The 18,780-nt window shown below is 57.1% G+C and overlaps 1 protein-coding gene and 1 non-coding gene across 6 annotated transcripts in view; both read left to right on the top strand.

The window, feature by feature from the left end:
* The window catches only part of TRPM2 (transient receptor potential cation channel subfamily M member 2), a 50,640-nt gene extending 36,275 nt beyond the window's left edge, over positions 1-14,365 (top strand). For all 5 annotated transcript variants that reach the window (XM_060100384.1, XM_060100387.1, XM_060100388.1 and 2 more), the window contains 13 exons: positions 2,294-2,477; positions 3,557-3,738; positions 3,971-4,103; positions 4,744-4,831; positions 6,158-6,245; positions 6,921-7,078; positions 7,658-7,734; positions 7,910-8,011; positions 9,224-9,310; positions 9,773-9,878; positions 11,425-11,526; positions 12,715-12,831; positions 13,521-14,365. In XM_060100384.1, the coding sequence (XP_059956367.1) occupies positions 2,294-2,477; positions 3,557-3,738; positions 3,971-4,103; positions 4,744-4,831; positions 6,158-6,245; positions 6,921-7,078; positions 7,658-7,734; positions 7,910-8,011; positions 9,224-9,310; positions 9,773-9,878; positions 11,425-11,526; positions 12,715-12,831; positions 13,521-13,646 (1,550 nt within the window). In that variant the 3' untranslated portion in view covers positions 13,647-14,365. The remainder of the gene's footprint in view (positions 1-2,293; positions 2,478-3,556; positions 3,739-3,970; positions 4,104-4,743; positions 4,832-6,157; positions 6,246-6,920; positions 7,079-7,657; positions 7,735-7,909; positions 8,012-9,223; positions 9,311-9,772; positions 9,879-11,424; positions 11,527-12,714; positions 12,832-13,520) is intronic.
* Positions 11,392-11,468, top strand: LOC132491473 (Z6 small nucleolar RNA). Its single transcript, XR_009532690.1, has one exon. It is a non-coding gene; the product is annotated as a Z6 small nucleolar RNA (small nucleolar RNA).
* Positions 14,366-18,780: the final 4,415 nt, after the last annotated feature.

Below are 18,780 nucleotides of genomic sequence, written 5' to 3'. Positions count from 1 at the left end.
CACATGAATTTTGGGGTCATCGTATCAATTTTTCCAAAAAGAGCATCTCGGATTTTGACTGTAAACATGTGATGTCTTCCACTTATTTAGATCTTTCATTTCTTTCCATAATATTTTTTATTTTTCAGTGTATAAGTTGTACTTCTTTTGTTAAATTTATTCCTAAGTGTTTTATTCTTTTTCATGCTGTTGTAAGTAGAATTGTTTTATTAATTGGATTGTTTACTGCTTGTGTATAGAAATACACTATATTTTGTATATTGAACTTGTATCCTGAAACCTTGTTGAACTTCTTTATTAGTTCTAATAGTTTTTAAGTGCATTTTTTGGAGATTTGCTATGATCATGTCATCTGCAAATAGAGATACTTTTACTTGTTCCTTTCCAGTCTGGATGTCTTTTATTCTTTTTCCTGCCTAATTATCCTGGTTAGAACCTCTGGTACAGTGTTGAAACGTATCAAGAACAAATGTCTTTATCTTGTCCCTGATCTTAGGGGAAAGCTTTCAGTCTTTCACTACTAAGTACAATGTGAGCTATGGGTTTTTTGTAAATATCCTTCATCAGGTTGACGAAGTTCCCCTCTATTCCTAGTTTCTTGAGTGTTTGTATTGTGAAAGGGTGTTAGGTTTGTCAGATGCTTTTCCTGCATCAATTGAAATGTTCATATGTTCATTTATTTTCTTTATATTATTAATATGGCATATTATATTAATTGATCTTCAGACGTTAAACGAACTTTGCATTCCTGGGGTATGTTTCACTTAGTCATGGTGTATAAATCTTTTTATATGTTGCAGGATTCAGTTTGCTAGCCTTTTGTTGAGGATTTTTGCATCTATATTCTTAAAGGGTGTTGGTCTGTAGTTTTCTTTTCTTGTAATGTTTTTGTCTGGTTTTGGTATGAGAGCAATACTGGCCTCATAGAATCACTTAGAAAGTAGTCCCTCCTCTTTTATATTTTGAAAAAGCTTATAAAGGATTGGTCTTAATTATTCTTTAAATATTTGGTAGAATTCACCAGAGAAGCCATCTAGGCCTGGACTTTTCTTTGTGTGAAGTCTTAAAATTACAGATTCAATATCTTTACTTGTTATAGGTCTATTTATATTTTCTACTTCTTTTTCAGCCACTTTTGATAGTTTTTGTCTTTCTAGGAATTTTTCCATTCTTTATAAGTTATCTAATTTGTTAGCATACAATTTTTTGTAGTATTTCCTTATAGTTTTTTCTGTTTTTGTAAGGCTGGTTGCAATGTCCTCTCTTTCAGCTATGATTCAGTCATTTGAGTCTTTCTTTTTTTCCTGGATCAGTCTAGCCAAAAGGTTGTAATTTTGTTCATCTTTTCCAAGAACCAGATTTTGGTTTTGTTGATTTTCTTTATTGTTTTTGAATTCTCTATTTCATTTATTTGCATTCTTCTCTTTATTATTACCTTCCTTCTGCTTGCTCTGGGTTTACTTTACTAAAATGGAAGGTTATTTTATTGATTTCATCTCTTTTTAAAAAAAAATACAGGTATTTCTAGCTATTATAATGAGTTTCTATTTTAGAAAGTTAGTAGCACTTTCAAAACTATATTTGATTACAGAACAGTGCATACTCATGGCTAAAAAAATTTTTAATTCAAGTTAAATATAAAGAAGAATGTTCATAATCCTACCTCCCAGAGTTAACCACTATTAACTTAGTATATTTTCTCAGAGATTTTTAAATGCACAAACAGAATATATATTTACGTTTTGTAATAGTATATTACAAATATTATAATAAAGGATAAATAGTATCCTTTACTTTTCTGCAATTGTGGGGCTATATTTTGTTTTGTAATAACTCGTTCCACATATAGGAATGCTATATGCTCTGCAGCGTTTTTCCTTTCTCGTGTCTCCCTTCTCTTTTTGATGGCTGTTCATTTTCTCTTTGAATTCTTTCCCAATGCATTTTGCTCCCCAGGGTTGGGACCTGTGTCTTATGATGACACAGCCCCTCCTGGTGCTGCCCCCGCCTGGGGCCCAGAAAGTGCCCTGGTGGGATGTTTGGATCTGGACAGGGGCACGTGCCCACCTGGAGTACAGGTCTGGCTCCTGGGCTTCCCTTGGCAGCCGCACTTCCTGCTCACGAGGATGCTTGGGTGTAGAGGGATGCCCCTCTTTGGGCTGCCCTCACGCCTGAGCCGACAGCTGAGGTCACCCAGATGTGTGGGTGTCCAGGTCTGCGGGGTCATCGCCCAAGGACCCTTGAGCTTCCACTTGGCTTCCCTGGTTCACCTGCCCCCTCACTCCCGATGCAGGCGTGAACTTCAACCTGGACCAGTGCAGCCCCAACGGCACCGACCCCTACAAGCCCAAGTGCCCCGAGGTCGACGCGACGCGCCGGGAGCCCGCCTTCCCCGAGTGGCTGACGGTCATCCTGCTTTGCCTCTACCTGCTCTTCACCAACATCTTGCTGCTCAACCTCCTCATCGCCATGTTCAAGTGAGTGCCCTGCGCCGGCCTGGCCGGGTACACACCCCTTGCCCTCCCCCCATCCCCATGGGGTGCAGGCGGGGCGGAGCCCGGGACCCGGAACCTGGCTCAGCCCAGGTTGACCGTGCGCGGCCACGCTCTCTGCTCACCGCTGAGTCCATCCAAGGCACTGCTGCTGCGGGACCAGCGCACGGGCCATGTGCCTGGAGGCTGCGGGCTGGGGCACATGGACGTCTCGCTCCTCCCACCCTGGAGGGAGGGGCTGCGGGACAGCGACCTGGCTGAGGCCGCCTCTGGATGTGGAGGTGCGTGTCACACTTATTGAAAATCGGACGATGCAGGATGACCTGTATTTGTTTTCCATGGCTCAGGGCATCGCCAACCCCTCAGCGCCCCTCCCGGCCTCTGCAGAAGGGCCCCTGGGACCCTTGGTGACCCTGGTGAAAATCCCTGAATTCCTGGTTTGGGCACCATTTCTCTTCCCTTTCATCAGCTAGTGTGATGAGGTCACCACTTTCTGATTTACCACATGTTCTGAACAGTGGGAGACCCTGACCTGTGCTGGGCTCTGATAGAGACAGAGAGGCCAGAAGGGCGGCGGGCAGGGGCTGCATCTTGGCCCTGCCTGGCCTCCCTCCCTCCTTCCAAGGGCCTCTCTCTGGCAAGGATTCGGGTCAGTTGAAGTCCATCCACAAGACACACATGTTGCAGAGAATAAACGTGTTGGCCTGTTGAGGACACCGTCCCTTCTGTTTGTCAGATTCAAGGGACGAGCCCCTCTTAGAGTCCAGTGCAGGACACTGTCCATCTCCCAACACATGCAGCTCTGTTTTACCCTCTAGCGAGGTTTGTAGAACCTAAAATCTAGGTCTTCTTTCTTCCTTCTCCCCTTGGCTCCCAGGAAGCTCAGAATTCTGAGGCTGGCAGTTCAGCTACCTTTTCCTGCATCTGGAGTTGCCCCCCTGGGTGGTGTGTATGCTCTTTATGGGCCGTCATGGCAGACACGCCGGGCAGTGACATGGGTGTTTTGGTAGCCGTGTTTGGGTGGCCCGTGTTCCCCTGTAACCAGTGCTCCCTGCCCCCTGCAGCTACACGTTCCAGCAGGTCCAGGAGCGCACGGACCAGATCTGGAAGTTCCAGCGCCACGACCTGATCGAGGAGTACCAGGGCAGGCCCCCCGCACCGCCCCCCTTCATCCTCCTCAACCACCTGCATCTCTTCATCAAGAGGGTCATTTTGAAGGTCCCCACCAAGCGACACAAGCAGCTCAGTAAGCTGCCGGCCCCTCATCCCAGAGCTGCGTCTGGGGCGCAGACAGGGTGGGGTGGGGGCCGCAGCTCCTTGGAGAGCTCTGGAAGCTCGGTGGGCGTGCAGACCGCTCAGGCCACCAACTTCCCACCAGCCCACTGGGGGCGGGTGCGGACTGGCTCCTCCGGCCCCTCAGGGTCTCGGCCTCTCCCTGCGGGGCCCCGAGTGGGTCAGAGGCTCCCCTCTGCCGACAGAGAACAAGCTAGAGAAGAACGAGGAGGCGGCCCTCCTGTCCTGGGAGATCTACCTGAAGGAGAACTACCTGCAGGACCAGCAGATCCAGCAGAAGCAGAGGCCAGAGCAGAAGATCCAGGACATCAGCGACAAGTACGGGACCAGGGCAGTGCCCTCGGGGCTCCTGAAATGTTTCCTCTTTGTCACACAGCACACGCGGCGCCAGTTGGGGGGAAGAGAGCTCAGGAACCCCACACGCAAAAGACGAGAGCGTTTGGAAGTAATTTTCGTATAAAAACAGAGGCCACATTGGGTGCAATTCCTATGTTGTAGCAAAAGAAGACAGAAACCAAAGAAACATTCCCCAGACAATGGTGCTGCGTCCTCCTCCTTCCAAAGTCCCCAGTGGCGCCCAGCGGTAGCTTTCCCCATTGTGACTTGGCTGTGGAACTCGTGGCAAATCGAGGCAAGGAGCCAGGCGTGTGCGCGTCTGCACACCTGCGCCTCTTGCCCAGCCGTGCCCCCCGCCAAAGCCCGAGGCTGTTGGGGCAGCCCTGTGAGCCGGGGCATCCGTTGGCTGAGAGATCAACCCCTTGGGCCACTAGGCGGTGCTCATTCTATACGGAAACGTATGGTATAAATACCTTCAAATTAAGAGGAAGATGCGTGAAATTAAGGCCACCAGAGCCTGGGCTGCTGGATCTGATAGGCCACCCACCTGCAAAGAGGCACCAGGCTTCCTTCACATCCCGCCCCTGGCTGGCCTGCGGGGCTCAGCTGTGTCCTCTTGCAGGGTGGACACCATGGTGGACCTGCTGGAAATGGCACATCTGAAGCAGTCGAGCTCCATGGAGCAGAGACTGGCCTCCCTAGAGGAGCAGGTGGGTTCTGGGCTGGGACCTCTGTTTCTGGGCACAGCTCCGATGGACTGGAAGGTCGCTCTGTGGTGTGGTGGCTTTGAGAGTGTGCATACTGGGAAACCAACCAGGAGAAGGGGGCGGTGACATCGGGGCCATTGCTCCCAACTGGCGGGGGCACCTTCTCCGTCCTCCAGAGAATTCCACCAAACGCTCCCCTGCCTGAGCTCTGCCACACCGCACTGTGTGGCGGCCACATCAGGGGCTGGTCTGAGGGAACAAACTCTTGACCTTCCCCTGGCCTCCTTGGAACTGTCCTCTGAGACAGCCGCTGTCTCCAGACTCTGCATCTGGAACCTGGGAGGGGGCCGTGGAAATTACTAACAGTCCTTGGCTGCTTTCTCAGGCTGCCAGCTATGCTGGGAAGGAGGGAGGCCATGGGGCCAGCAAGGATGCGTATGGATGTCCGTGTGGACAACTGGACTGAGGGGCAACATCAGAAAGCAGCATGTGGATGTCTCAGAGCAGCTCCAGATGAGAGAGTGGTGGCCAGTAGGCAACAGGAGAGCAGCCTCCCCCCGCCCCTACCCCCTCAATGTCCACTGACAGCCCCCCCATCAGCTGGGCAGCCCTGAGTGGCCTCACATCCAAGAGTCATTGCCTCATAGGCCAGCTGGGCTCGGGTGCATGAGTGATGCTGAGGGACAGTAATGTGTATTAGTTCATCCATCCATCTATCCATCCACCCATCCATCCATCCATCCATCCATCTGCCCATCCATCCACCCATCCATCCTTCCAGTTATTCATCCATCCATTCATGCATCCAGTCCATTCAGTCATCCATCCATCCAGTCATTCATTCATTCATCTATCCATTTAACTGTCCATCCATCTATCCATCCATCCATCCATCCCACGTTTCCTGTGCACCTCCTCCGTGCCTGTACAGAGCTGGCCTTGAGAATGTTGGGGTGGCAGGCGTTATCTCATCCTTGAGGATTCCCAGTCAGGGGGAGGCACAGACATGAAGGTTCATTGTCACAATGTAGTTTAGTAGGCACAGTGAAGGAGGTGGATGCAGGGGCTTCGGTCAGGGAGGCCTTGGGACTCCAGGACGAGGAGGGGTGGACCAGGCAGAGGCCAGGTCCCCGCCCCTCCGTGCCTCTCCTGCTGTGCCTTGACCCTGTGCCCCCCAACCCCGTGGGCCTGCCCTGGGTTCCCCTCCTCACTCTGGGTGCTCTGGCCCCAAGGCCTGTGCCTTGCGACACGGGAGCAGGGTGGGTGGGAGCTGGGCATTCCGTGTGGGGGCAGGTGTTGACCAAATCTTGTCTGGGACGTGCCTTCCAGGTGGCCCAGACGGCCAGAGCACTGCACTGGATCGTGAAAGCCCTGAGGGACAGCGGCTTTGGCTCGGAGGAGGGCATCCCCACCCTGGGTGAGTGGAGGGCTGTACCAGCTGCTGGTCTCTACCACCTGTGCTCTTTTGCGTCCGGGGGTCCGTGGGGAGGAGAGGCAGCATGCCCAGTGCCTCGGGGAGCATGGCCCACCCCACAGAGACATGTGCAGAGTGTGGCCAAGTGCCCCGCTTGACCGTGCTGGGGACTTCCAGAGGTCGCCTGGCCCACAGCCCCATCCTCCTCCTGTGCATCAAGCTACAAAGTGGGGGCAGCTCCAGCAGATACCCGAGACCCAGTCACGTCGACTGGGTGACAGAAAGCAAGTCTTTGTTCCTAACTTTGCAGTCGGCCAAGAAATGGGCATGAGTAGCCCTCCTGGGGTGTTGCTGGCCCCGAAGGAGCAGTGTGCTCTCCTCAGCTGGACCAGCTTCTGTAAGGGCCTGTGTGTCCAGCTAATTACTGAGAGCCCTGCTGGGAGCTGTCCAAGGTGGCGGTTGCCTGACCCCAGGTCGCTGTCCTCCTGGGCCGCAGTGCTGGGGGCCCTGGGGAGGGTACCGTCTTTGGGGCTGGCATTCAATCCGGGCTTGGGGAGGCAGAGGCAGCCCAGAAGTTTGGGGGAAAGGACCATAGAGGGTGGCCCTGTCCTGTGCGCCTGGCACCCGAGTCCGGGCCCAGCTTTGCCCACAGCTCCGTGGGGCTGTTCCCATTCCCAGCACCCCAGAAGGCCTCGGTGGGGCGGGACCCTGAGCTGGACGGCGGGCTGAAGGTGGAGGACCCGGGCGATGCCTACCACGTGGATGCCCGGCACCTCCTCTACCCCAACTGCCCCGTCCAGCGTTTCCCAGTGCCCAACGAGAAGGTCCCCTGGGAGGTGAGTGCCTGTTGTGACGCGGTGTCCTCGGGGGGAGCAGTCCAGCCCCCTGGGCCGGATGAGCCCACTGCGGCCTCACAGGGACATGGCAACAGATGAGAAAACGGAGGCACGCGGTCCATGTGGCCAGAGGGGGCGGAGCTGGGGTTTGAGCCAGGACGCTGGTGGGCCTCCATCCACACACAGCCGACTGCCCTGCTTGTCCGACCCCCTGTCCCCAGTGAACGGTCCCCGCCCTGTTTCTGAGTGCCGGGGAGGCGGAGGTGGGGAGAGAGAGGGAGAGATGGTTGAGGCATGTGGGTGCCCCCCGGTCTTCTCTCTGGTTTTCCTTGGAACATTCCAGGCTGTTACTCTTCCCCAGTCTCTGCCAGTGGGACCCCTTCTCTCCTCTAGAGCCCAGCCTAGCCCCTCATCCCCCATCCTGGGGGCTGGGCCGGGTGTGTGTGTCCTCAGGTCTGCTGAGCTCGGGCTCCCAGGCCCTTTGGGCCGTCCCAGGGTCTTGGGCCCTGAGGTCAGCCGTCCTGGGTGCCAGCTGACCTGGGGTGGTGACCGACTGAGGGGAGCCCCCGTGTCGTGCAGACGGAGTTCCTTATCTACAACCCGCCCTTCTACACGGCCGACAGGAAGAACAAGGACCTGGTGGACCCTGTGGGGGAGTGAGTGCCCTGCTTCCCGCCTGGACGGGTGGCCCATCCTCCCTGGGGGCTGGGGCCATGCTGGGAGGGCTGTGGCCGGGGAGGGGCTCTCGTGGTGGACCCCCTAAGGGGTCACCGCAGCCGCTCTGCATCCCGCCGTCTTTGTCGGGGACACGACCTCTCCTCTCGCTCCCAGCGCCCTGGAGCCTCTGTCCAGGATCAGCTACAACGCGGTGGATGGATGCCTGGACCGGCGCAGCTTCCACGGGGTCTACACTGTGCAGGACGGGCTCCCTCTGTGAGTGCAGCCTGGCCCTCCTCCGCGGCCTCTGGGGTTTCCTTCTGGGGTCAGGTTTCCTCTCCGGCAAAGTGGGCGTTTTTCTGATAAAAACAAAGTACGGAAGAAAAGAAACATCCAGATAAGGCGTTTCCTTCGTGGGCTGGCCCCGCTGGCCTGGGTGCTGCGCCCTCGTCCCCCGATGTCACCTTTATGGCTTCCGTTCCTGTGGTGTGGAAATGGGGTAAAACGTGGACCGCCTGGCTGCCAGTTGCACCGATCATGAAGGGGGGAGCTGTTAAAGGGCCCCTGGGGTTACGTGTAGGGGACAGAGGTGTTTCCAGGTCTGAGCTCTGTAGGGACGGGCACTGAGCCCCACTGTACAGGTGAAGAATCAACAGAAAGATGTCAGGTGACCCATGGCGTCAGGCCCAGCAGGCACTTAGCGGACGCCTACTGTGTGCCAGCCTGGGGTTTGGGGGTCCAAGGGCCTCCTCTGCTGGGGTTTGCTGGGGAAGCAGCACCGCAGGGTGGAGGCCGAGGAAGGAGCAGTCAGCACCTGCAGGGGGACCGCAGACGGCCAGGACGGGGGCTCCACGGGGCGGGCGGTCGGTGAGGGCACCGGGGGAGGAGGTGTGTGCTGGGCCTCTGGGGAAGGTTCTGGAACAGGGAGCAGAGGCTGTGGAAGGAGGTGCTGGGAGACGGGTGGGGCAGGAGAACAGACGTGACCAGGAGCGTCTCCAGCCCCGACAGGGGAGGGGACTAGGGGGACGTGGTGCTCAGGACGAGAGCAGGACAGAGTGTCATGGCGGGGCAGGGGGACCGTCGGGTGCCAGGTCACAGGCCGGCCGAGGCCCTCGGACGCAGCACGACGGTCGGTCAGGCGCGCTCTGGGGGGGTCTGCAGTGGGGCTGGGCTTCTGCTCCCAAGGAGACCCCTTTCCTTTCCAACTCAGCCAAGGTGACCTGAAGCCTTGGAGTCCCCCAGGGACAGGATTCGGGGTGGACAGCCCCAGTGGGTGATGCGGAGTCGGCCATACCGGTCAAGGGGCCCATGGGCCTCGGGGGTCCTCATCAGGGGGTCCATACGGTGGCCTCCTTCCTGCTCCCGTCCATCCTGGGCCAGGGCAGGTGTGGGCGGAACTGGCACATGCCCCATCAGAGGCCCCGCTTGCTGCCCCGGCCTGGCTCTCCAGCTGCAGGCGGCAGGCTGAGCAGACCCCTGTCTGCCCAGGAACCCTATGGGCCGCACAGGGCTGCGCGGGCGCGGGGACCTCAGCTGCTTTGGCCCCAACCACACACTGCAGCCCGTGATCACCCGGTGAGTAGCCCCGGATGAGCACGCAGCGTGCGCCACGCGCCCTACCCCGTAGTGGCCTGGATAAGCGCGGGCGCGCCCCAAAACACAGGGCAGGAGTGTCTATGCCCCCAGGCTGCCCTCACTTCCCTGTGGGTCCCCCTCCCTCAGAGGCCCCTTGGGGGAGGGACAAAGCCAGGGCCAGGGCTCACTACGCAGACAAAGTGAAAATCCATATCAATCTACCCGTCATTTCCAAAGAGTCACAGAGGTGGAAGGGCCGGGTCCAGGGCACATGCTTCTTTAAGGCTTTTGATAGAAAAATCTTCTCCCCAAAGGCCTACCCGGTCTAGTCAGACCAGCAGTTATGGGAGCGATGGTTACTATCTCTGTGCCCCTGGAGCAGGCGCTCAGGAGTTGGGGGGGGGGTGCCTTGGCCTCCCCCGCAGCGGGGGAGGGACTGACCTCGGACCATCCCTCCTGCAGCTGGAGGCGGAACCAGGACGGCGCCATCTGCCGGAAGGGCATAAAGAAGGTGCTGGAGGTGCTGGTGGTGAAGCGCTGCCTCTCCGAGCACTGGGTGCTGCCCGGGGTGAGCCCACGCCCGCCGGCCCAGGGCCCGGGGCCCTGCGTGCCTTTGTCCCACCCACCGAAGGAACACCACCCACCCGTGGTCGCTGCCCTGGACAGCTCAGACTCTGTCCTTGGTTCCGAATGACAAAGGCCGGTCCTGGCCTTTTAGAGGGAATTCCCCCTCCTAGTACCTTGTTTTGCGGTTGTGAAAAGGGGCTCAGGTGCTCTTCGGAGCGGAAGCGCTAATTGAGCACGTACTGCATCCCGGGGGCACCAGGCTCAGGGCTTGGGCTGCCTCGGGGGCTAGACTGGGTCTCCCTGCAGAGCTCAGGGGTGGGGGTCAGACGCAGCTCCCAGGTGGGTGTCTCAGGCGCGCACCTGCCCCTAGCCCTGGGGCCCGAGCTGAGCCTGGGGCTGGGGATGGGGGTGCACAGGCCCTCAGCTCAAGGGCGGCAGCTCCTTGCAGGACCGAAGGCCAGCGCGCACCCCAGAGGCCTTGTGACAGAATTGGGGTGTGGAAGGCCCTGGGCCTGTCCTGTCCAAGCGGGCCCAACTGCTCAGATTCTGACCCGCCAATCTGCCCCCTGCCCCCCACGACCCTGTCACTGCTCTGGGGTTGGAGTAGGCTGACCCTTGCAGGAGGACCGTGTCTCCCCCCAGACCCCCGGCTGGTCTCTGGGTGCAGCTCTGTCCGGGATCCCCTCCTCTGAGCCTGTACCTGGGAGTCCGTGATTCACCCAGCTCAGCAAGAGGCCGTCGGGTTTCCCCACCATCCACCCGGTGGCCCAGCAGCTGCTCTGCTGTGACAGAAAGTTAGTGGGTGTGTGTGGGGCAGAGGTGCCACTGAGGGTCTTCAGACACCAACCAGGATTCCAGGGCCCTGGGCGGCTCCCGTTCTTGCAGCCATAGCCCCTGTGCCCTCTAGCTGAGGGAGCGCAGCTCTGAGCCCAGGCCCGGCCCTCTCCTCCCGCGGGTTCCCCGGCACCATTCAGCCTCCCCCTCTGGCACTTCGGTCTCTCCTGCCGACGGGCATCTTCTGAGCTGTGTCCCTGTGTCCCCGAGAGAGGTACTGAGGGGCATCTGATGGTCCCCGCCACCGCAGCCAGCGAGGGGCTAGAGCGTGTCCAGGGCCTATGTGGATGGACATGACGTGGACTGAGAGGGTCCCCTAGATGGATGGGGAGGGGAGAGCGGGTGCAGGCCCGTGTCTGGGGCATTGGGAGTGGCCGGGAGCCTGGTGTGCCAGAGCACAGGCTGGAGACGGGGACAGGGATGCACACAGACAAGACACAGCCCGGCTGGCGCTCAGGGTGGTGGAGGTCGGGGGGCTGGCTCCCCTACAGTGCCCTGCACGCCTCAAAGGCTGTGCCACTCTCCTGCCCCGCGGGCTGACGTGGACTCTAGGCTCTGGGCAGTGTCACTCCAGCCCCGAGGCAGCTGCTGTCAGACACTCGTCCGCCTGTGGCTCCAGGGGGCTGGCCTGCTGCCCACGCTGGGCAGGTGGCCAGAGGAAGCGGGTCCCCAGACAGCCGTGCTGACCCGCCCCTTGCTCCCTCTCTGCTCAGGGCTCCCAGGAACCAGGAGAGATGCTGCCCCGGAAGCTGAAGCAGGTCCTCCGGAGAGAGTTCTGGCCTGCCTTCGAGAACCTGCTGACGCAGGGCATGGAGGTGAGGTGATCTTTCTGCTCTGCTTGCACCTGTGCGTCTGGGGCCCCGAGGTGAGGGTCGTGACCGCTGCAGGGTGGGTTGCATGGAGCTGGGGAGCCTCCTGGAGGGACCCACGTGGCCGCGGCTCTGGGCCCCTCGCCTTCTCTCTCTGTCTGGGTTTGCTCCTCCCGAGATCAAGTGGAGGGGCCACGGCCTCTGCCGCCCTGGGGCCGGGGCACGCCTGGCGTCCGGCCCACACTCCCTCTTGCCCTGAGCACATCTGGGCACAAAGACATAACTCTCTTTTCAGTTAATTTTCAAAGGCCATACTTCTAGGTCCACATTTCCGAATCCACCTCGCTCTTTTTCAGGACCACATAGTATTTTGTGCCATGATTTATTTAAACAGTCCTCCAAGTGGGCATCTGAGTCCTTGCTGGTTCTGTCTCTGTGGCATCTCAGGATGAAATAGGCAATGGCTGATATTTACAGTTTTGACCTACAAACCAAGCAGTTTCACACGGCTTGTCCCCTGCAGCCCCACAGGGAGCACTGCCCTCTCTCTTTTCTCTGCTTTGTAAAAATAAACTTCTTTATTTGTTGAGGTAAAATCCAAACAACATAAAAGGAACCATTTTGACGTGAGCAGGTCAGTGGCATTTAGTACACAGACAGTGTGGTGTGGTCACCACCTCTGTCTAGTTCCAGAACATCCCATCACCCCGAAAGGAAGCCCATACCCATTGGCAGTCACTCCCTTCCCTCCCCCAGCCCCTGGCACCCACGAGGCTGCTTTCTGTCTCTGTGGATTTGCCTGTTCTGGACATTTATTATAAGTGGAATCATACAGCCTGCAGCCTTTGGTGTCTGGCTTCTTTCACTTTGCGTAATGTTTTGAGGTCCACTGGCCCTTTTTAATCCTCCCAAGGACAGTCGAGGCAGGTCTGGGTACCAGGCCAGAGACCAGAAGGGAGATGAGTGAGGCTGTGGGTCCCCACGATGCGTCAGTCAAGCTGAAGGTGGTGTTGGGGGCAGGTGGACGGGGTTGGGGAGAGCCAGGCGGGGCTTGGGTGCAGTGGACAGCTGTGCTCAGAGCATCCCAGACCCGGACTGGTTGCAGAGAAAGCATGGGGCCCCTTCCTCTGGGAGGAAGCTGGGGGGCTCAGGGGTCCATCAGGCGAAACAGCTCACACCTGCGCTGCCTCCCAGGTGTACAAAGGGTACGTGGATGACCCAAGGAACACGGACAACGCCTGGATCGAGACGGTAGCCGTGAGCGTCCACTTTCCAGACCAGAGCGACGTGGAGCTGAAGAGGCTGAACTCTGTACGTGGCCTGCTGGGCCTCCGGCTCTGAGGACCGGGGGGACCGGGGGCATCAGTGCTCGGGAGAGCCCCAGGGCCTGCAGGGAGGGGTCTGAGGGCTTCCGGGGCCAGGGGCATCAGTGCTTGGAAGAGCCTTGGGGCCTGCAGGGAGGGGTCTGAGGGCTTCCGGGGCCAGAGTGGGAGCTGCGTGGGTCAGAGCTGTGCCCAGAGGGTACCAAGGGAGCATCCGGGAGAGGCCAGAGGGCAGCAGCAGGAGGCTGGGGCGCAGTCGGGGCTGGCCAGGAACCCTGGGGGCCTCCAGGCTCGCACCCAGGGGAGGCTGGTTCCAGCACTTTTGTGGGGTTGCCGTCCCCTGTACTTAGATCATTCCTACGTATCCCTAATCCAGAACTGGGACCACGAAGTCCCAGGGAACAAAACTCAGGCTGTGTCTGCAGGACAGAAAACCCCAGAACAAGGCTGCACCTCTTCTCTCTCCTCCTTCAAGGGTTTTTAAGGCTTTGTGGGCATTTTCTGATTCGTGCCTGTGCAGCAGAAGGATAAAGCAAGCGGCCATTGGCCAGGGCTGTGGCAGGGCCGGGAGCCAGGTCGTGGGGTCCCCGTCATCCCCTGACGTCTGTAGTCTCGGGGTGTCTGGGTGGGGGCAGGGCTGGCTCAGGAGGGAGTCAGGATCTACCCCTGTCCTTGCAGCACCTATACTCCTGCGACGCGGGGGTGTCCATCCGGTGGCAGGTGGTGGACGAGCGCATCCCACTGTACGCCAACCACAAGGCCATCCTCCAGAAGGTGGCCGCCTTGTTCGGGGCCTACTACTAACCTGGGGACGCAGCCCGGGCAGCTCTGCAGGGGCCGGCAGAGCTGCTCCATCCACGGCCCCCTCGGATCAGCAGCCCCTTATGCCCAGCTGTTGAACTGGGAGGCTTCGGGGTGCCCTGGGAGGAGAGCTGAGCAGGGTGCAGGCGGGTTCTGGCCACGAGGCAGGGCCTTAGGGTTGAGATGGCCACGGGGACCCCACCAGCCAACACTGCTTGTCCCGAGCCTGCTGGCGGCCAGTGGACACCCTCCTGGCCACATCCTGTGAGCAGCATGTCCACGAGCAGAGGTGTCTCCACCCAAGGCTGGCACTTCCTGGAGAGTCGGGGTTCCCCTATGGCCTCCTCCTCAGGCCCACACCCCCAGAGGGCCTCCACCGTGACCTAACTCAGCCCCTTGCCTGGCCTGGGGCGGGGCACCGTGGGACCCATTTCCCTTGGCTGTCAGTGCTGAGCCCCTTAGCAGGGCAGGAGGTGCAGGCAAGCTCCGGCCTCCTCCCGAGATGCAGAGGTCTCTGCCTGTGTGCTGCCCCGGGACCCAGGCGGGGAGGACGCAGACGCACTGTGTGGGCGGGGGCTCTCCTGCACATGGTGCCCCCTCCCCCCACCCTGAGAGCCCGGGAGGAGCGGGCGGTAGGTGTGGACTGAGGGGTCACCCAGTTCAGCATCAGCGACTCATAGGCCATTAGGAGCCGTGGAATGTTGTGAAAACCCCACATTAAATCCGCTTTCCTACACCAGCCTCGCCCGCCTCTTCTGTGCTTCCCTCGAATAAAGTTATAGACACAAGCAGTGGTCAAGGGGCTGTGTCTGGGTCACCAAGACCTCACCCAGCCCACAACCAAGCTTCCTGGGGCCTGAGGGGGTCTCCTGTGGACAGCCTGAAGCCCCTCCAGTCCAAACTCATGATTTCTCCTCCAGTCAACACCCCCCCCAACACCCCCCCAACACACACACACACACACACACACACACACACACACACTCTCTCTCTCTCTCTCTCTCTCTCTCTCTCTCTCTCTCTCTCTCCCTCTCTCCCTCTTCCTCATTTCCTAGACCCCGGCTCTGGCCCCCAGCTTGGGACTCAGCCCCTTGCGCCTCCCCCCTGGCCCCTACCCTGCAGGCACTCAGCCACTGTGGGGGCCTTGGTTTTGCATCTCGAATCTCATATCCAGCCAAACGACTGTTCCAGTGGCGGCACCAAACAAAGACCTTTTAGAAGCATAAGGACCCGGGAGGTGTGTTTCTCATGCACCCTTCCTGGAAGAATTTCTCAAAGATGAATTACAGAAAAGCAAAACACACTGTCTTAGTCAGCTTGGGCTGCAGAACAAGGCACCACAGGTGGAACATTCACTTTCTCACAGTTCTGGAGGCTGGGAGTGGGGGTCAAGGTGTGGGCAGGGTGGTTCCTGGTGAGGGCTCTCCCCTGCTTGGCCACAGCCACCTTGAACTGTGTCCTCAGGTGGCCTTTCCTTGGAGTGTGCAGGAGGGGGGGCGGCTCTGGTTCTTCTCTTATAGGGGCACTAATTCTATCAAGTCAGGGCCCCACCCTTATGACCTCATTTAACCCTACTTCCTTAGAGGTCCTCCCTCCAAATACAGTCACACTGGGGATTATGGCTTCAACGTAGGAATTTGGGGGAGGGACACAAACATTTAGTCCAACACACACACACACACACACACACACACACACACACACACGCGTGCACAGACTGAGCTCTGTGGAAGCAAAGGAACCAGTAAATGTAGGGCCAAGTCCTGCCATTGTTGAGGCATAATATAAAAAGAAATTTAATGATAGCTTCTTGTCGAAACCCCAGCTGGTCTCCCTGGGAGCCGGCACAAGAACAAACGCAGAGAATCCAAGTGCAGAGCAGGTCTCCTCTTGCTCATGAGGGAGAAATAGATGCTGACCGGGCCTAGTGCTGGGAGAGAAACGCAGGCGGTGAGACCTGTAAGTGTATCACAGGCCCAGGGTGACCTCCAGAGGATACAAAGAGAGGAATAATGTCAAACCACTGGAGGAAACAAAAGGAACGACCACATCAAGGAAAGAAAAAATATCAATAGAAGATGGTTCACATGAAATAAAATGGCAGGAACCAGTCAAAACGTGTCAGCAATTATGGCACACACAAATTGTGAGTCATATTGGGATAAAAAATAAATTAACAAAAAATTTCTCTTCTTTTCTATATGTTTTTCTCTATCACCCAAAGGAGACATGTACTAGATGACAACACAAGGGATTCATCCTAGCAAACACTCTCAAAAGGAAAACTGGGGAGACAGGTCCAGCAGAAGACAGAACCCAAGGCTCGAGCTTGTCCTTTTAAGGACAAAGGGGAATATTTGAGTGGGAAAAGGTATAAGTCCTTTAAGAAGGTAGCACTTTTGTGAACTGCTATCCACCTAGAATAATACCTTTTTAAATATATAATGCAAAATTGATAGAAATTCACGGAGAAATGGGCAAATTCACAGTAATGTTTGAGACTTTTCTCTCAGAAATCAAGGAATCGAGCAAAAGAAAAATAGGGCGGAATTTGAATAACGCAGTCAACAGGACTGAGGTCATTCTGTGTGGTGTGTGTGTGTATGTTTACCTACATATTATGCGTGTATTTATCTATAAATACATATTATATATTATACATATATATTATGCATAATTTACACACACGTGTTTATGTGTAAGTCGTGTGCAATATGTTTCTGTAGGTACAATATGTGTAATATATATGTATATTGGTAGTGTAAATGATGTGTAATATGCGCATATATGTACACACAGTCTATGGCGGGTGTGTGATTCTGTACCCACCACAACAACATGGCCCAGAAGAGACACATGGTTCTCAGACACGGAACATTCACAGAAGTGGGCGTGCATCACACCCAGCAAGTGTGTGGATCTCAGCAAGTCTCCAAGGGAGCTCCATCACTGAGGCCACACTCGGCTCACAGCTTCCGAAGCATAATGTTAGAACGCAGCCGTGCCCCAGAAGAGGACAGGAGATACATCAGTGATTCCAGGTGACTTCAAGGGATGTGAGTGACCAGTCCCCTGACCACTGGAAGGCAGCTGAGGCGGCGTCGGGCACAGGACACTGCGGCACCCCACCCTCTGCCCTCCCTGGTGGGGGGCTTCCGTCCTCACTCTGGAGCCTCTAGTTTCAGGGCAGGAGGACCAATGGGGAGCGGCAGTGTCTCTGTGGGGAGAGCGGTTGCTGTCCCCGAGCCTCTGGTTGGCACTAGGCCCAGGGCCACCCCTGCTGCTCGGGATCTGGGGCAAGTGAGGCCTGCGGGCTGGGTGCTGCATGTGCTTCCATGCCCTCCACCTCCCGCCCGAGACCTGCACCCTCCTGGGGAGCAGCCAGAGCGAGACAGTGAGAGAGTCTCAGGTCACAGCCCCAGGGCTGTGGCTGAAAGTCTCAGGAAGGAACAGCTAGGACCCTAAATGCACTTATTTGAAAAGGAAAAGAGTGAAAGTAAATTATCTGAGGTTATGACTCAAGAAGCTCAAAAAATAGCTACAGCATCAACCTAGGGGCTCAGGCAGGGACCAAGTCAGAGTTTAATGAGAGGGAAAAATTAAGAATTGGCACCGTGAATGTATTCAGGACTCGGCTCTTGAAAAAGGGCAACAAAATGGACAAAACTTGGAGAAGAGGAAGAGTGAGAGACCTGGGGAGGGGGGCTGTGTGCTGGGGCGGGGGCGAGGGAGACTGCCCTGGAAAACCCAGAGCTACTAGGTAAGGTGCAGGTGGCGTCCACTTCCCCGGGAAACGGGCTGCCCTCTGCTCCCACACTGGATCCTGGCGGCAGCCCAGAGCGTGAGGCCCTTTGGTTCCGAGGGGCTTCGGGAAGGGCGCGGGGGGCTGGGCTCTAGCTGCTCAGGCCCAGTGCTTGGGAAGCCCTCGAGGGGAACCAACGTCAGGGCTTTTCGATCCAGGAATTCCGGGAGATCCAGGGATTCAGGGAGCGTAGGAGGAGGCCGAGTCTGGCCCAAGCTGCTGAGGGTAACGTTGCCCAAGGCAATCCAGCCATCGAGGCTCTTTGGCGAGCTCAGGCCCTGCTTTTGTGGTGCTGGGCAGCGGGCAGGCTCTTTCAGGTGCCCTGGGTCCAGCCCCTACCCACGAGCTGGCTGCAGTCAGCAGAGCCTGGCTGGCCTGTGGTTCTGTCTGAGGGTCCCCACGGCTGCAGGAGGGCAGGAGGCGGGGCCGTCTGCAGCCAGTGTGAGGCTGGGGCGGCTGAGGGCCACGCTGGTGACTGTGGACGGGCAGGTGGGGGAGCAGGGTGGCGAGCACACAGCTAGACGGCCGGCCACGCCACAAGGAGGGGCCAGTCCCGGGCTTCCCTGAGGTGTCTTTGCGGGCAGGCAAGGTTTCGGCCTTGCCAGGACGTTTCATTCATCTCCACCACGGTGGCTGCCGCAGGCTCTGCTCCTGCCACCCCCTCCCCAGGGAGGCGCACGCAGACCTCGCTAGCAAAGCAGCCTGCCTGGTGGGAAGCAATTAACCAGCTGAAGCATTGTGCTTTCTCCCTGGGGTCAGAAGGCCTGGATTCTAGGTGGATAAATGGGTGAGGTAATCAGCCCGGAGCCCATTCACACTATAAGGGCAGCTACAATGGACAGACCACGTGGCCAGAATGGCATTAGAAGTTTTCTGGTATTTCTGAGAGCAGGCTCGTGGTCTGGAGTGGACAGTGAGCCAGGCTCTCACGGGGCCCTGCAGCCTGGACCTGGCCGGCTGCCAGCACCTTCTGTGGTGACTCCGACGTCATCACCTAGTGAGGCCACGGACCAGTGAGGACCAGGAGGGCAACACTGCACCCTGAATGGACCCATCCACCCACCCATCCATCATTCCATTCATCACCTACATGCGTAACCACCTGTGAGCGCACACGTGGCCAGCACACCGCTGTTTTTTTTTATTGAGGAGTTACACGCCCTCAGTCACCCGCCCACATCTGAAGTGTGAGCAGCTTGGTGGGTTTTTTACTTATGTTGACGACCAGCACCCAGATCAAGACACAGAACATGTAGCCCCAGAAGCCCCCTCACACCTCTTCCCCGTCCCTGCCTCCACCCCCTGATCTTGAACTTTCCATAAACAGAAGCCACA

This window comes from Mesoplodon densirostris, chromosome 5 (genome assembly GCF_025265405.1).
Source record: "Mesoplodon densirostris isolate mMesDen1 chromosome 5, mMesDen1 primary haplotype, whole genome shotgun sequence".
Lineage (NCBI taxonomy): Eukaryota > Metazoa > Chordata > Mammalia > Artiodactyla > Ziphiidae > Mesoplodon > Mesoplodon densirostris.
The sequence above is the reverse complement of the archived record's forward strand: the minus strand, read 5'-3'. Positions and strand labels throughout refer to the sequence as shown.